The 18005-nt window shown below is 37.4% G+C and overlaps 1 protein-coding gene across 2 annotated transcripts in view; it reads right to left on the reverse strand.

The window, feature by feature from the left end:
- The window catches only part of si:ch211-1e14.1 (UPF0606 protein KIAA1549), a 167674-nt gene that overhangs the window by 12630 nt on the left and 137039 nt on the right, over positions 1 to 18005 (reverse strand). Inside the window, exons 13-18 of one of the 2 annotated variants that reach the window (XM_055650349.1) lie at positions 13214 to 13419; positions 12488 to 12711; positions 11677 to 11818; positions 9576 to 9881; positions 7891 to 7943; positions 4749 to 4870 (exon numbers count right to left, since the gene is read on the reverse strand). In XM_055650349.1, coding sequence (XP_055506324.1) covers positions 4749 to 4870; positions 7891 to 7943; positions 9576 to 9881; positions 11677 to 11818; positions 12488 to 12711; positions 13214 to 13419 — 1053 coding nt within the window. The remainder of the gene's footprint in view (positions 1 to 4748; positions 4871 to 7890; positions 7944 to 9575; positions 9882 to 11676; positions 11819 to 12487; positions 12712 to 13213; positions 13420 to 18005) is intronic. The other variant, XM_055650350.1, reaches the window with a different exon arrangement.

Raw genomic sequence — 18005 nt, forward strand, 5'->3', positions numbered from 1 at the left:
CGGCGCAGAGCAGACCCATTGTGACGTCATCAGCGAAAGGCAGTCGTTTGTAAATTCAAAGTTTTGTCATATTTTTGAAATTTTTCAGTAATAACTCAAGAAATAAAGCATGACATTTTCAGATAAGGCGATTTTGGACTCCACAGAAAAAAATATATAGTCTTTCTAGTGACTCATAATGCTCTTTCCTGTTTATAAAATTGCATCTTTTGTCATAGCATCACTTTAATTGTCTTGACTAAATTAAAACTTCAAGACATCTGACTCCCATTAATAAGAAAATGTAAACTAATGGCTGTTGGGTGTACAGCAATGATTTGCAATAACTAGTAAAACTGAACGGTAGTGTGCAACAGCATGACATACGTGTGGATAGAAGAATTTAACATTGGATCAGAGGGAATCAATCAGCCTGGAAAAACAGCATGAATAATTCTAAATCCTCATGGAATTCAGTTTGGACTGAATAACAAAACATAATTAACATTGGGATGCAAGATAGAGCATAATGGCAATGATAAAAGTAAAGTACTATTTTGGAAAGCAAGGTAAACTAGTTAAGGGAACATTGATGGACTAATTTCGGGAGAAGAGAGCAGGAACACTGCAAACCAAGGGAAGGGTATGTAAAAGTAAAGGAGGACTAAAATAACAAACATCAAGGGTCTGTCGGCAGGGTGACTACAGAGGGGATGGGCCAGCAGGGTGGAAAGTCAGTGAGATGTGGAGACAGCAACGATGTGGAGACAGGGCAGAGTGGAGTGGGAGCGCCACAGAGAAATTGCAAAGAATGCAAAATGAGTCAGAGAGAAAGCAAGCAACATACAATAAAGCCAAAGTGTAAGATAGCACAAATAATCTCTCCTTAACAATGCTCCCATGTTGTTTAGAACAACATTGAGGAACACCTTCATTCATGGTTCATGGTTGGGGTACATCCACTTAAGGGGCCGCACAAGCTGCAATACTACTCCATGATTGCAATTTTGGTTCTATTTTCTGTAGTTTAGTTTATCTGAAAATAAAGGGTTGGGTGTTCAGGACAGAGATGTGGAGAAATGCCTTTTCCTAAAGCACAATGATTCTTTGGCACTCTCAAACCAATACAGTTCTGGAAATTCAGTTGCTGTGTATATTTGAGAACGTTTATAGGAAAGGAATAAAAATAGGCTATTTGGCCCCTTCACTCGGCTCTGCTTTTCAGTAAGATCATGGCTGATCTAAAACTTTCAACAAAATGCTCAATTCCCATATTAATTAAAAATAGATATTTGGAAAACAAGGGAATCATAGGACGTGCGTTAGCACATAAAGGTGAATGGGTATAAAAGATCAGCCATGATCTATTCAACGACAGAGCAGACACAAGGGACCCCAAGTGGCTACTCTTATAGACAATAGGTGCAGGAGTAGGCCATTCAGCCCTTCGAGCCAGCACCGCCATTCAATGTGATCATGGCTGATCATCCCCAATCAGTACCCCGTTCCTGCCTTCTCCACATATCCCCTGACTCCGCTATTTTAAGAGCCCTATCTAGCTCTCTCTTGAAAGCATCCAGAGAACCTGCCTCCATCACCCCTGAGGCAGAGAATTCCCCAGACTCACCACTCTCTGTGAGAAAAAGTGTTTCTTCGTCTCCGTTCTAAATGGCTTACTCCTTATTCTTAAACTGTGGCCCCTGGTTCTGGACTCCCCCAACATCAGGAACATGTTTCTTGCCTCTAACGTGTCCAAACCCTTAACAATCTTATATGTTTCAAGGAGATTCCCTCTCATCCTTCTAAACTCCAGTGTATAAGCCCAGCTGCTCCATTTTCTCAGCATATGACAGTCCTGCCATCCCGGGAATTAACCTTGTAAACCTACGCTGCATTCCCTCAATAGCAAGAATGTCCTTCCTCAAATTAGGGGACCAAAACTGCACACAATACTCCAGGTGTGGTCTCACTAGGGCTCTGTACAACTGCAGAAGGACTTCTTAGCTCCTATATTCGATTCCTTTTGTTATAAAGGCCAATATGCCATTCTCTAGTTCCAATTTTTCATATTCTTGTTCTTAAACCTGCCTTTGCCATGTTGAGGCGCAGTAAGTGCTTTCCTCATCATCTTTCGTAGTAAATGTATGGAATTCACAGGGGTAGGGTTTTTTTTAGCTAATTGCACCGAAATGGAAACAATTGATAACTTAATAGGATTGAAAGAGTTTATATGGCATGACATACTGGGCTATATGGCCACTTCCTGAAGTAAAGCTTAATAAAAAAAGTTAAAGGTCACTCCTTCATACCAAACAGTTAAACGATTAACAAAAAGCAAGGAGGCAAATAAAATGATTGAATGCAAAGAAGGTTCAGTGTTCAGGAATGTGGGTGGGTGACCTTGCTGCACCGCCCCTGAAATTCTCGCACATTAAGTGAAAATCAAGGAAAAGTGCTTCAAGCTAAGTCATGTTATTGTTGATTCAAGGATTGATAGTATTGACTGCTTGCCTTATGAATATTTATCCAAACCATGCTTGCTCAGATTCAATTTATTATACGCAGGTTCATTGAAGGTCACCTCCACAGAAACTAAATCTTCCAATGCTCATTTGTTTAAACATTGCTATTAACATACCTTTCTTTTGATGGTTCATTCAAAACTTCAGTGGTGAATTTTGTACTACTTTCTCAGAAACTAATATTTTAATTTGCTGCAATGTAACAGCACTTTGTGGCCTCTCTTAGATGTTTCAAATGACTTCTTACATGGTGAATTAATTACAAGGACAATGGTAAGCATTTTAGCAAACAAAGAATAAGAGAGCCCATCTTATCAGACTTGGAAAACTGCAGTAAGAATTGTCAATTTATTTTTTGATCAAGTATTACATGGCTTAATACACAGACACCTACAAGCACAAATCACAATCACTTAACTGTGCCTGGCCAGCTAAGCATTTCCAGCATTTTGTGGATGATAAATTGAATCCAATCCAATCCAATGTTGACAACATAATTCTCCCTTGATTCTACATAGTGCATTTTAGCTGCAACCCTAATTAAATATCCCTAAATTTAGATTAATAGTTTTCATCCATGAATACGGACCTCTTTGGCAATCCAGTTAAAAATAATGGAGCCTGATTTGTACGAATTCCACTGATTGTGGAAATCTAGAGTACGAATTAATGCTCGCCAAAATGTAGCACAACACTAATCAAGCAATAAATACTCATGGCCAACAAGTGACAAAATCGGAAATCAATTTACCAAAATTGGTAAAACACAAGCAAAATAAAAGTCATTCAAAAGGTATTAAGGGCGAATGAGTATTCTTATGCTAAAATAAACATTTGAGAAGTTAATTATTAATCCAGAAAGATCTAGTATTTAACAAATGACTTCTGGTGCAAGGTTCCTGAAAGATTTCAAACCTGTGGTATCCTGAGTTCCAGCTGTCAGAAAACGTCTTAAGGGCCTGTCCCTCTTAGGCAATTTTTTAGGCGACTGTCATAATCGTAGCAGGTCGCTGAAAAACTGGCGACTGAACCCCCTACGACAACCTACAACAACCTACCACCTAGACCACGTCAAGCTGTGGCAAGCTACCGGCAACGGACGACCCATTAGGACGTCCACCTATGACAACTGAAGTCAACCTACATACATTCGCGACAAGCTACGACCCTGTCGCCGACAAATGAAGGCAATTCAGTCGCCGGTACCTGTCGCCGGTTGACGTAGGTAGTCACCAATGGAATTCACCGAAGTCAGCATCGGCGACAACCTACATCACCTGGCGACAACATGTGTCATCTTGGCGGCAATCTACGACAGCACCTACATCAGGAGAAGACAAGCTACGACAAGCCCATAGTCGCCGACTGTCTCCAAAAAGTTTTGAGCATTTCAAAATCCAGCGGCGACCAGAAAAACACTATGGCTCTTTGGGCAACTGAAGAGATTACTCACGATGATACAGGCGACACCCTAAAAAATCACCAAAATGGGACAAGCCCTTTAGTTGTTAAAGAACTTGAAACAGCTACATCCATACCTTCATTTTAATTGTGAGAGTTGCCCAGGTATCAAATCCAATAATTACCAATAGTATTGAAAGGATATTTCTGATTTTTATATTATGATCATTTCCAATTTTTAATACTTTAAATACTTTAATACAAAAAACTCCGATGGCCATTTGGGCAGGGTCTCAGTTGTTGGGTAATGAACATCAAACTGGTTTGGGAGCAACTTTAAGGCATACAAGTTTGTGTTACTTTCATGCAAATTGTTCATGTTAATGTACGTAGTCCATATAACCATATAACAATTACAGCACGGAAACAGGCCATCTCGGCCCTACAAGTCCATGCCGAACAAATTTTTTTCCCCTTAGTCCCACCTGCCTGCACTCGTACCATAACCCTCCATTCCCTTCTCATCCATATGCCTATCCAATTTATTTTTAAATGATACCAATGAACCTGCCTCCACCACTTCCACTGGGAGCTCATTCCACACAGCCACCACTCTTCTGCGTAAAGAAGTTCCCCCTCATATTACCCCTAAACGTCCCTTAATTCTGAAGTCATGTCCTCTTGTTTGAATCTTCCCTATTCTCAAAGGGAAAAGCTTGTCCACATCAACTCTGTCTATCCCTCATGTCAAAGACATGAGCACTGAGAACTGTGAAAAAGAACTAAAATATTACAAGTGATCAAGTATGATCAATTCTAAAACAAGTGATACAATAACATTCATACCAGGATTGCTGCCCGCAGGTCTTGTCTGAAATTCCTCAGCATACATGGATCTGTTTGAGTACAGGATTTCCTGCTGAGACTGCTCCTGTCTCATCTCGTCCCCTGGTCGAATATATCCAGAACTAGACCAAAACACAAGAAATTAGAAACAAATACTTAATAATCTTCCAAGCAACTTTCTTGATAGATATTTTACACAAAAGTTAAAAGATTTTGAATTACCTAAACTTCCCAACCATTGCTTTTTATTGATAAACTGAACATTCATGTTTCAGTTAAAAACTAGATTAAAATGCTAAATCATTTGTACCAATTCGTAAATTGGGCAGCACAATTGGATAGCTCATAAACATGCTGTAAGTCATGTGTTTAATATATATCAAGGGCTTAGACGCAAATATTAATGGGTTTATTAGCAGGTGTGTAGACAACACCAAAATTGGTGAAGTTGCAAACAGCAAGGAGGGCTATTAAAGTATATCACAGAATATAGATCAGCTAGAGAAATGGGTGGAGAAATGGCAGATGGAGTTTAATCCAACGAGCAAGTGTGGTGATGCATTTTGTGAGGTCAAATATAAAGGAAAAGTATACAATTAATGGAAAGACCCTTAACAGCATTGATCTTCAGAAGCATCCTGTGGGTCTAAGTCCATAGCACCCTGAAAGTAGCAACAGGAGAAGATAGTGTGGTAAAAATGTATAGTATGCCTGTCTTCATGGATCAGGGCATTGAACATAAGAGTCATTAAATCATGCTGCAGCTTTACAGGACTTTGGTTAGGCCATACTTGCATGCAGTTCTGGTTGCCTCATTACAGGATGGATGTGGAGGCTTTGGAGAGGATGTAGAAGAGGTTTACCAGAATTCTGCCTTGATTAGAGAGTATTATCTCTAAGGAGAGTTCAGACAAACTTGGATTGTTTTCTCTGGAATGTAGGAGGTTGACAGGAAACATGAATAAAGTATATAAAATTATGACAGACATAGATAGGGTAGACAGTCAGAACCTTTCACCCAGGATGGAAATTCAAATACAGGACATAGCTTTAACGTGAGATGTGTGGGACGTTTTTTTTTACAAAGAGTGGAGGTAGATACAATTCTGGCATTCAAGAGGCTTTTAGGCAAGCACATGGATATACAAGGAATGGTGAGTTATACATCAGGTACAGGCAGAGAAGATTAGTTTAACTTGGCACCATGTTCAGCATGAACATTGTGGTCCAAAGAGCCTGTCCCTATGCTGTAGTTATGATAAAACACAATTTTACTGGGCTGTGTGAAATTGCATGATTTTTTTTTTAAGGATATAAATTGCAGTTTACAATTAAAAATTGGCCCCTTTTACATATATTTTACAAGGTTCAGTTGCTGATTATGTTTATTATTTTTTACTGGAACTGTACATATACATTCTGTGAAAAGCAGCAACAACATGTTATCTTCTAAATCTGCAACTTTTCACAGCTGCTTCTTAGACATTAAAAGATAGAGGACTTTGGGAGAAATTGCATACGTATGCTTGAAACCATATTGCAGTGCGTTATTATTTAAAATTTGCTGCCTTGTGTCTGGAAAAAGAAGAAGTACTAAGCATTTAATGTTTTTTCAGCATACTGTCATTTTAGGTTACAAGAATGCAAAAGAGTCTGGGGTGTTGGGGTCAAGAAGAATATTAATTTTTCCTGTACTCGGCTCTTAATGCACTCTTAAGCCTGGAATGGAAAACACCAGATGTTGAAGCCACGAACAGTTGTGCAAAAGTTGGAAAATCCCAGAGGTATCCTTTCTTTTCATGTGGTTGAGGGGAGCCTATTCGATATTGAAATGTTTTATGATGTGACTAAATTTTTTGGATGAATGGGCTTCAGCTCTCCTGGCTTGAATTATTTGATTACCTTGAGTCAGGGGCTCTCTGTATATTAAAAAAAAGTGACGCAGATTACAAATGAGTATAATGAATATAAATACTCTGGGATTAAAAGTCTACTCATTAAGTTGGCACAGACTGTAAACACGTTCGATACTGGAGACAGACTGCTGCACTTGGGCATGGCATTTGTTTTAATTGCATTGTTAAACATTGTGCCATTATTAGCTCATTAACTTGTAATCGCAAACTTTTGAGGGATCTCTACATATGTTGTCTGAGTGCCAGCAGCTAGAAAATCTCAACAGTAAATGTGCAAAAGAATATGTCAAAAATGAACATGCATAACATTCACAAAAACAATTTGAATGACAACAAATGGTTAACAACTTTTGAAAATCTGAGTCGACTGTGTTATCTCCAATTGTAGATAATTTAATAATCAAGCAGAAGTAATGGGTCACCTCGGTCACAAGAAAATTACACAATTTGGCTGTAGAAATGTGGCTGAATATAATAGGAAAAGCCTCAATGATAACCTAAAGTTTGATCATGGTTGCCTCATACAGTGCTTTTAATACTCCTCCTATGACCTGCAAACATTTAGATATGCTCAGGGAGATATTTAGAGATCATCTTTCAGCTCAGTGAACCATCCATGGGAAAACAAAGACAAATAATAAATAGCACCAAGCTTTAAGAAAGGTTAATTGTTTCCTGCTAATGATGCATAACACGCTGAGACTTTCCATCAGCCGACATTTTCACTTGAACAATATTTGGACTTTTCAGGTTGTCACCAATTCCTTCTCCCCAGAGACACTGCCTGTCACGCTGAGTTACCCCAGCTTTTTGTGTCTATCTTTGGTTTAAACCAGTAACTGCAGTTCCTTCCTACACATTTGTATAAAAGAGTTCACTTGTAAAGTCATAACTTACCAAGCAGGAGGCTGTTGCACAACATTGACTACATGCCGAGACACAGTTAAGAAACAGGACAATTAAGGTATCATCTTAATAAATCATCAGTTTGTTTTTCTCCCTTTAGTAAGGCAATCTCCTAATCCTTATGATCGACACAAAACGTTGGAACTCAGCAGGTCGGGCAGCATTGCCTGAAGAACATGGATAGGTGACGTTTCGGGTCGGAATTCTTTTTCAGACCCAATACTAATACCCATGTCCTCTTTCAAGGATAAAGCCCACAAACTAAAAGGTGAGGTCAGTTTGCTTGCATGCTTCAGTAGTATTCTTTGTTAATATCATACCTGTGCAGATGGCCTGCTGCAGAAGATTGGTTCGGTCCTGTCTCTTCATACCTCTGGTGGGCAAAAGAGACAGATCTGAATTTTTTTAGTCACTAAAAGTATTCATATATTGCTGACCATAAACCTTTCATTTTTGTGTGAAAGATAGCTTCCAAAACAAATAATGCCAAAGTTAATGAATGATTCATGAAAATCAGTAGTGTTTAACAGGCACTTCCTTTTCCTCACACTCCAGTGTCAGATTTCTCACTTGTCTCATATCACCAGATTATCACAAATGAAGTACAAATCAACAGACCCTGCCTCAAGTAGCTTTTTATTTCTGTTGTTTCAGGTATAGAAACAAATGACCATCTCCAATTATAATTGGATCCAGGAAAAGTGAACTACACAAACTGCAGTGTTTTGATCTGCAAACTTTATCTCTTTTAGAAACATCAGCATGAGCTAGAAAGTAGTCGGGCATGATGTTATGCGCATAGAGAATCACTGAGATTCAGAGCTCAATCCATATAACCATATAACAATTACAGCACGGAAACAGGCCATCTCGGCCCTACAAGTCCATGCCGAACAATTTTTTTTTTTCCCTTAGTCCCACCTGCCTGCACTCGTACCATAACCCTCCATTCCCTTCTCATCCATATGCCTATCCAATTTATTTTTAAATGATACCAATGAACCTGCCTCCACCACTTCCACTGGGAGCTCATTCCACACCGCCACCACTCTCTGCGTAAAGAAGTTCCCCCTCATATTACCCCTAAACTTCTGTCCCTTAATTCTGAAGTCATGTCCTCTTGTTTGAATCTTCCCTATTCTCAAAGGGAAAAGCTTGTCCACATCAACTCTGTCTATCCCTCTCATCATTTTAAAGACCTCTATCAGGTCCCCCCTTAACCTTCTGCGCTCCAGAGAATAATCCATTGAGAAACAACGGAAAGCAAAGGTTTAAGAATGTTGGTACTGCTAGGAGCTATAGAAAAATCTAACACAATCCATTTTATCACAAAAACTTTGATCAATAACTTTCCTTTCTGCTGCAGTAGATATAGATACCCTCTAGAGCAAGTCCTTTTATACCAGCATGGCAATATTTTCTGATAATAGAAAATAAAGAATACGTAGCCAAATCAAGGGCATCTAGTTTTTTGGGGAAATGGGGAAAAGGCAGGAGAATGGAGTTGAGAGGGAAAGATAGATCAGTCATGACTGAATGTCGGGGTAGACTTGATGGGCCGAATGGCCTAATTCCACTTATAACATGAACTTAACGCTATAGATAAATTTAATCATGAAATACTGTGAATAAAAACTGAAGAGGCTTTAATACCGGGTTTTTTGTAGTTTTAATAGATTTATAGATTGGACAATGCAGTTCTGGGAAATGGAAAGCTGCCCTTTGAAGCAAAATCTCACCTGAATTGAGAACGTATGCCTGCATCCAGCACCTGCAACTTCACACGGCTCCAAACATGGTTAAATATCATCTCACTAAGATAAGTGCTAGCTATATTCCATTATCATCTTGTTAAAAAATATTGATTGAAAATTAATCAAGTCAAAATAAAGAATAATGAGAAGAAATGAATTTGACACTGGCATGACTTCAGCAGTGCATGCATAATGCAAGCATTTACACATATGTGAACATACTTGTGTGGAATGATTGACGTGTTACATACCGTTATATATGGATTGCTGAGACTCTGGGGTTGTTCATACACTGGTGTCCAGTGGTTGTTAGCTGAAACTTTGCTTGCCCTGATGGGAGTGCTGGTGGCTGGCTGACCAAGGCTCACTGCTGACAAGACTTTTCCAGGACTACCTGGGGCTGCCAAAGCAAATGCATCGTCCAGCAGAGAGTACATCTGCTGCCTTGCCTCTTCAATGGATGGTTGTGGCGGGATGTACGGTGGGGGAGCGGGAGGGGGAGGGCGAGTGTGTGATGGAGTGTAAGGTCTAGGCTCCGGAGGCAGGTCAGGGTCCGACTGTAAAATACAGAACCAGATCAAGATTAGGTCAATGGAGTTGGGGCAATGAAAGGAGATAATGTAAAGGTTAATTGTTCTATGAGAATGGTGGGGGAAGGTGGTAAACCTAATCTCTTACTCCAACCCAATGTTAGATCTTTTATTCAAATAGTCTTTTCAGCATTAATAAATTTACAACTCTGAAAGAACAAAGAGGTGAAAAATGACGTTGCAAAATTTATTCGTGAAATGATCCATAAATCTGGATCAATTTACTGTGCAGCAAAGTGTTCAAGCTGGACTAATTACACAGCTAGTCGGAGGCTCAACAAGCTATGCCACGGATGAGCAAAGTGCAGTCTTGTATTAACAGGCCAATTTTTAGCCAATTCCACATTGAAACCATTTCAATGAGATGGTGAAAGGCAATAAATCTCAGTCTTCAAGCTCGCTGGCCACCACAGCTGGTCCACCATAGCAAGGACAGTCGCTTTGGACTGGTTCAGAAAACGCTAGATAAATTCATACAGAAATTCAATTTCCTTGAAAATGAAACTTTTATCGTGCATCTCATGAACCTTGCTGCATACAGGGTTAATTCTCCATATTGGCCTTAATTTAGCTCTCTGGTAGTGGATAAGTTATGGTCCAAGATGTATCCTTGGATACTTTCTGGTGCTTTACAACAATTAGTTATAAATAAACCATTTCATTTAGGAGCAGTGCAGTGGCACAACAATAGTGTTGCTGCCTTGCAGTGCCAGAGACCTGGGTTCGTTCCTAACTACAGATGCTGCCTGTGCAGAGTCTGTGACCATGTGGGTTTTCTGAGGGTGCTTTGGTTTCCTCCCACACTCCAAAAACATACAGGTTTGTAGGTTAATTGGCTTTGGTAAAATTGTATATTGCCCCCTAGTGTGTAGGATGGTGCTGTTGTATGGGATGATTATTGGTCGACACGGACTTGGTGGGCCAACGGTCCTGTTTCTAAACATTGCTAATATTAGTGTATAATAATATTCCTGTATTTCTAATCTCTAAAGTTTAAAGACTACCTATAATAAGCAAAGTATCCCAAAGTGGTTCAGAAAGTGATAAAATTAATATGTACAGGGATAAAGGCAGTTAACTGACTGGGCCAGAAGTGAGATTTGCAAAAACAAGAAAGAAGGAACAAGAAAAAAATTGCTTAAATAGTCTTATTAGTAAAAATTGGGTTGGTATCTGAGTGTGTCCAAAGTAAATGTGTAGACACAGTATGTAATTGGGAAATAGTATGTTGGCCCCATTGCAAGAAATTGGAATAAAAAGTGTATTGCTGAAATTATACTGGAATTTGGCGAGGTCTCATTTGGAATTTACTCATTTGGAACTAACATTTTGATCTCCATTACAAAGGAGAATTTTTTGTGCAGCAGAAATTCACCAGTTTTGGTCAATGTGGATTTCCTAAGATTTGGTCAATGTGGAGGGTGAAGAGGACTGGTTGACATGTACTAAAGTTTAGAAGAATGAGAAGCTATCTCATTGCGATACATGATTCTGAGAGTAATAGTCATGGGGAAGTTTCTCATGCACTATCGGGTAAAGTATCAAGTATAAAGAGTCAGATATTTAGGATTCAGATGAAAAATCAATTTCTCTGTTCAAGAGGTTGTGGTTTGATACCAATTAACTAACAATGTTGCGCATAACATCTTGTTTGTTTTCTCATCCATAAAAAAAATGCGTACGTTTAATAAGAGTGAGAGACAAATTATCTGTAAACCTTGTGAGAAAAAGTAGCAGATAATTATGATCCTTCTCTACTTACAACATAGGCTGCATTGTTCACTCCTGGTGGTTTGTAAGTCCCATCACTATCTGTGGTTATCAGCCTATCTTTCTCTGCATCCATCATGTTGCCATTCACCTGATGCCTCCGTCTCTGCCGGGGAGATCTTTTACCACGATAACTTAAACGAATAAGAGCAAAAGACTAATTAAAAACATTATTTGCGATCATATCCTTTTCTTGTGCAGAGCGATTGAGTAGTCATAAATCATGTAAAGCATAACAAATCAATTTAGACCCTGTTTTCACATGGAAGTTACAAAAAGATTATTCTCAACTGTAAGTGGATTCTGAAAGAACAAATTTGAGATGAAGAAGGGCACTGCGGATTAGTGAGCTGATGTAAAGCCAGTCTGGTGGGAGGTGGGCGAGGACTGGAGTAGAGGAGGGATTAATGTGAGCAATCTTTGTTGTCCATACCATTTCAATCTTTTTTGCCCATGATTAACCTGCCGAGGTAGAATTAAGATGCAAAATAAATAGTAGCGTTTCCTTTCATGTCGTACACAGTATACGCAAGGTAGATTTTATTGCAGTACGACAGGGTGAGTATTTTGTGTTAAACGATACTCACCATGTGGTTCATTAGCTCATCCCAATTTGTCCCATTCTAATACTTGTGTAAGGTTAGGATCAACAGTGTGTTCTTTTATTAAACTTGGGAATTTCACAATATTAACAGTCTAGGTAAAGCTATTTTGGAGTTCATCTGTTTCAAGTATTTATCCACAATTATAGGCTCCATTTCAAGATGATATTCAAATATGTTTTCGGAGATTTTTATGCTCACCTTTTCCGAGGTTCCAGAGGGACAGAGGGGGCATCAACACTGGGATCGAGGATCCTATCAATATGAACCTGCGCCCTGCGGTAGACTCTGCGTCGTTCCTTTGCTTCAATGGTACCAACTTCATCCATGATGGGGAAGTCATAATGTCCTTTTCTTTTAGCTCGGAGTCTGATCTTATTGCGGTGATGTTCGATTTCAGATTTCTGTCTCAAAGCTCTCTGAACCTAAAGTAGTAAGGGAAAGATGTTGAATTATGCTTATCGCTCTTGGACCTTTGTGGTGAGGTACCAAAGGCCTACAGAATCACATCCTGGCTTTTTAGATAAGAGCATACACAAAAAATGGATGAATCTGTTTAGTACCAGAAGCTGAATAGGAAGTACAAGCAGATGGATCACTTTGTTAGTCTACATTACGACAGACAAATATTGTGTGCACACATCACCATTTGCAAGACTGAGAGCGATAGAGATAGCATGTGCAACTGAGAGTATGTGTATACGGCATGACCGTAACTGACTATCTGGGATCTTGTTGCATATTCAATCGGCAAGCACCTTCCAAATGAATTACATGCTTCCTATGAATTGTTGGAAAAGCTTGCTAAAATAATCTATAAAAGTATACGTCTGGCTCTGTTTAATCATGGATTAACACAAGATTCAAGCAAACACCATATCGTTAAATTCCATTCCATTTTCTTGGAAAAACTGGAGAATCTCTTACCTCTTTATTGATTTTGTTTGTTTCAGCCACTCGCTCAGGAAGTAATGGATTCTGCAAAGGAGCAGCTGGAATAGGTTGCATGGCGATCAGTTGAATTTTGCTAGGTAGCCGCTTGCCTGCCTCAGGTGCGCGCGACATCCGATCAACATGGTCAAAAATGGACGCAGAGGAAGTCTGTCCATCAGACTTGTGAATCGGAGGAGCTTCTAGAATAGAACATGTACAACAGAGTATTGAATACAAATGAATGATGTTAAATTGGGGAGGGGCGACTGGCAAAAGTATTTGCACAACTGATGAATTTCTGAGGGGGTGATCCAGCATACAGAATTGCTGTGGTTTTGTTATTGGACCTTATTATTGGAATTTTTTTTTTTTTTTTTTTTTTTTTTTTTATTTTTATTAGAAGTACGGTAAATTACAATTCTACACAACACATATATCTTGATACATTTTTTTATACCGCTTCATTTTTTTTTTTTTTTTTTAGAGCTTTAAGAAAAAAAGTAGAAGTTAGGAAAGTAAAGAAAGTGCAAGAGAATCGTGCAGTGCGAGAGTGTAAGGAAAAGAAAGCCCCTTAGGAAAGAAGTTAGAGAAGGAAGTAAAGTGAGAAAATAGACCCTAGAAAGAAAAGAAGGAGAAAGTAGAAACAATCGCTCTATTATAACATTAAACTCCGCAGAGAGGGGACTACCAACCAAGTCTGTTTTTGTTATTTTACCTCCCGTTACCAGGTCCTGATTCCGCTTATTTATATATTTGGTTTTTTTTTAGATTACTATTGCACCTCATACTTGTAATAGGTCCAGAAACATAGACCACGTCTTTTGAAATTGGTCTGCTTTACCTGCTAGGAGGAATCTCATCTCTTCCAGGTGTAATGTTTCAAACATATTTGATATCCACATTTTTATTGTTGGTGTCGGCGCATTTTTCCAGAATTTAAGTATAAGCTTTTTTCCCATTATTAGCCCGTAATTAAATAAATTCTTCTGAAACACGTTTAATTCAGGGTTATCTTCCGATATTCCGAAGATAATCCATTCTGGTTTTGGTACCAGTTTTATTTTGATCAATTTTGAAAAAATATCAAATATTTCATACCAGAATTTTTGGATTTTTGTACAAAAAACAAAAGAGTGCGCTATGGTAGCTTCTTGACATAGGCATTTATCACAGATTGGTGAAACATTAGGGAAGATTTTATTTAATTTAGTTTTTGAATAATATAATCTATGTAATGTTTTAAATTGGATGAGCGTATGCCGTACGTTGATCGAACATTTATGCACCTGTAGTAAATGATTATCCCAGGTCCCTTTTGAGATTTTTATAGCTAATTCTTGTTCCCAATCTTTTCTAATTCCATCTGTTGTGGGTATTTCTATGTTTAAAATGATGTTATATAAGTACGATATTAAATTAGCTGATTCCGCCTTGGTCTTCATTGCTTCATCCAATAAGTCGGAAGCCATATTATGATAGTCTTTTGTGTATTTTTTCAAATAATCACAGATTTGAAGATATTTAAAATATTGGTTATTTTTCAAATTATATTTCAGTTGTAGTTGTTGAAATGACCGTAAATTCCCTAATTCATACAGATCTTCGAGCGTTTTAATTCCCATTCTTTCCCATTGTATAAATGATTTGTCTATGATTGATGGTTTAAACGATGGATTATTGACTATTGGTATTAAAAGAGATAGGTTTCTTAATTTTAGAGTCTGTTTTATTTGTTTCCATGTTCTTATTGTGTTATGTATAATTGGATTTTTTTTATAATTTTTATTATTCAAATTTGTTGGTGAGAGGATGATCGCTCCTATATTACTCGGGGAGCAGTCCCCTTTTTCCATTACCATCCAGTCCGCCTGCTGTGCAGAATTGTCCAGCAGGTGAATCATATTTTTAATATTTACTGCCCAGTTATAATACATAAAATTAGGGAGCGCTAGACCCCCCAGCTCTTTTCGTTTATTAAGGTGTGCTATTTGTATTCTATGGGATTTATAATCCCATATAAAATTTGTAATGTCTGAGTCCAATTTTTTGAAAAACTTTTTTGGGAGGTATATAGGTATTGATTGAAATAGGTATAGAATTTGTGGTAAGAAAACCATTTTAATAGCATTTATTCTGCCTATTAAGGACATCGGAAGTGTTTTCCAGAATTTAATCAGATTATTCAATTTCTTGAGTAAAGGATTATAATTGGCTTTAAACATATCCTGGTAATTTCTAGTAATTTCAATTCCCAAATATTTGAATTTTTCTGTGGCTATTTTAAAGGGAAATTTCCGAAGCTGTGTTGAGTCTTTTGGTTTTATCGACATAATTTCACTTTTGTTCCAATTTATTCTATATCCTGAAAAGGATCCAAAGTCCTCTATTAAGTTTAATATGTTTGGTATACTAATTTGTGGTTTTGTGATGTACAGTAGTACATCATCGGCATATAGGGATATTTTATTTTTTGAGTATTTTGTATTATAACCATAAATATCCGGATGAGTTCTTATTTTTTCAGCAAGGGGTTCAATTATCAAAGCAAATAGCAGCGGTGATAATGAGCATCCTTGTCTATTGCCCCTTGATAGTTCAAATTTCGAGGATAAGATATTATTAGTTAATATTCTAGCCGTAGGTTTGTTATATAATAGTTTTATCCATGCGATAAAGTTTTCTCCCAATTGGAATTTTTGCAATACTTTAATCATATAATCCCATTCTACTTGATCAAACGCTTTTTCTGCATCCAGTGAGATAATAGATAACTCTTGGTCGTGAGGTTTATGTGAGTGCATTATGTTAAGCAAACGTCTCAAATTATTAAATGAATGTCTCTTAGGTATAAATCCTGTTTGATCTCCATTTATTAATCTACTAACGTACCTGCTTAATCTACTGGCTAGTGTTTTCGCTATTATTTTTTGATCCGTATTTAACAAAGCAATAGCTCTATATGAACCTGGTTCTTCTATGTTTTTATCTTTTTTAAGTATTAATGTGATCGTTGATTCTGCTAATGTTTCGGGTAAGCTTTGCTCTTTAAAAGCGTGTGTATACATTTTCTGTAATCGTGGGGTAACTATATCATAAAAGGCTTTATAGAATTCACTACTGAATCCATCTGGTCCTGGTGTTTTACCATTCTTTAGTGTTTTTATTGTGTCTTCTATCTCCTTAGAAGTAATTATTGCTCCCAGTTCCTCTTGTTCCCTCAATTCTAATTTTGGAAGGTTACAATCTTCCAGAAATTCTGAGATTTTATTATTATCTATTGACGTTTTAGATGTATATAATTTTTTCGTAGAATTGAGCAAATCTTTTATTGATATCCTTGGGTAGTGTTAATAATTCCCCACTATCTGATTTAATCTTTAGTATTGCATCTCTCTTTTTCCCGTTTTTTTTTTTCAACTGGCGTGTGCTAAGAGTTTGTGGGGTTTGTCCCCGAATTCAAAGTGTTCTTGTTTTGTAACTTGGAATAATGTTATAACTTTCTCTGACAATAATTTATTCAGCTTGAATTTCAATAATAGGATTTTATTATGTTTATCCATAGTTGGATCTTTAGCATTATCTATATCTAATTGTTTTATTTGTTCTTCTAAATGTCTTTGTTCTTTCTTATTCTTTTTATTTTGGTAAGCTTGAAATGAAATAATGACTCCTCTAATAAATGCTTTAAAGGATTCCCATAATAGCGTGGGGGATATATCTGGTGTATCATTTATCTCAAAGAATAAGTCCATCTGTTTTTTTAGATATATACTCCCTTGTGGGTCTTTTAAAAGTTGCGAATTAAACCTCCAGAACGATTTATTCATGGACATTCCTTCTAATTTTAAAACAAAGGTTAAAGGAGAGTGATCTGAAATCGCATTAATGTGGTATTTAGGATTCATAGTGTGTGTAATTAATTTTGTATCCACAAGAAAATAATCTATCCGTGAATATGTTTTATGCACCGTTGAATAGAATGAGTAGTCCCTTCCCGTCGGATTTGCAATCCTCCATACATCTGATATATTTGTGTTTTCCATATATGTATGTAAGAGTTCACTGGTTTTAGATTTCATATTACCTTTTTGTTTTTGCATCGATTTATCTAAATAAGGGTCTAAAACACAGTTGAAGTCCCCTCCGATTATAACATTTTGATAATTAAATTCGGCAATTTTATTCAGAATTTTAGTAAAAAATTGAGGGTTATCAAAATTGGGCGCATATATATTTACCAGCGTAATTGGCATATTATTGATCTCTCCTGCTACTATAAGATATCTCCCTTCCTTATCTGAAATAGTATTCTTTGATTTAAATGGGATTCCTTTACGGATAATAATTGCAGTGCCTCTAGATTTAGAAGTGAATGAAGAGTGAAATGTTTGGCCTATCCAGTTAGCCCTCAATCTCGTCTGATCTTGATGTTTAAGATGAGTTTCCTGTAGGAACGAAATGTCCGTGTTGTATGCTTTCAACTGAGCTAGTATCTTACCCCTTTTAATAGGTTCATTAATACCCCTTATATTCCAACTACATAGTGTGACTCCTCCCATTTTCCTTTGATTGTCGTCATACATTTTTACCAATTTTAATGACCTTACTTATTATGGTGCATCCATACCTCAGGACTCTGGTTATTTTGTAAGCATTTATATTATAGACTTTCTTGGTAGTACCCCTCTGCGATTGTCCTTGAAAAAAAAACACACAAATGTGACATATTGTGGTAGTAAAAAAAAAAGGTATATAAAATAGATGTACGGTGTCTGGGTTTCCTACA

The sequence above is a fragment of the Leucoraja erinacea genome, chromosome 19, assembly GCF_028641065.1.
Source record: "Leucoraja erinacea ecotype New England chromosome 19, Leri_hhj_1, whole genome shotgun sequence".
Classification (NCBI taxonomy): Eukaryota; Metazoa; Chordata; class Chondrichthyes; order Rajiformes; family Rajidae; genus Leucoraja; species Leucoraja erinaceus.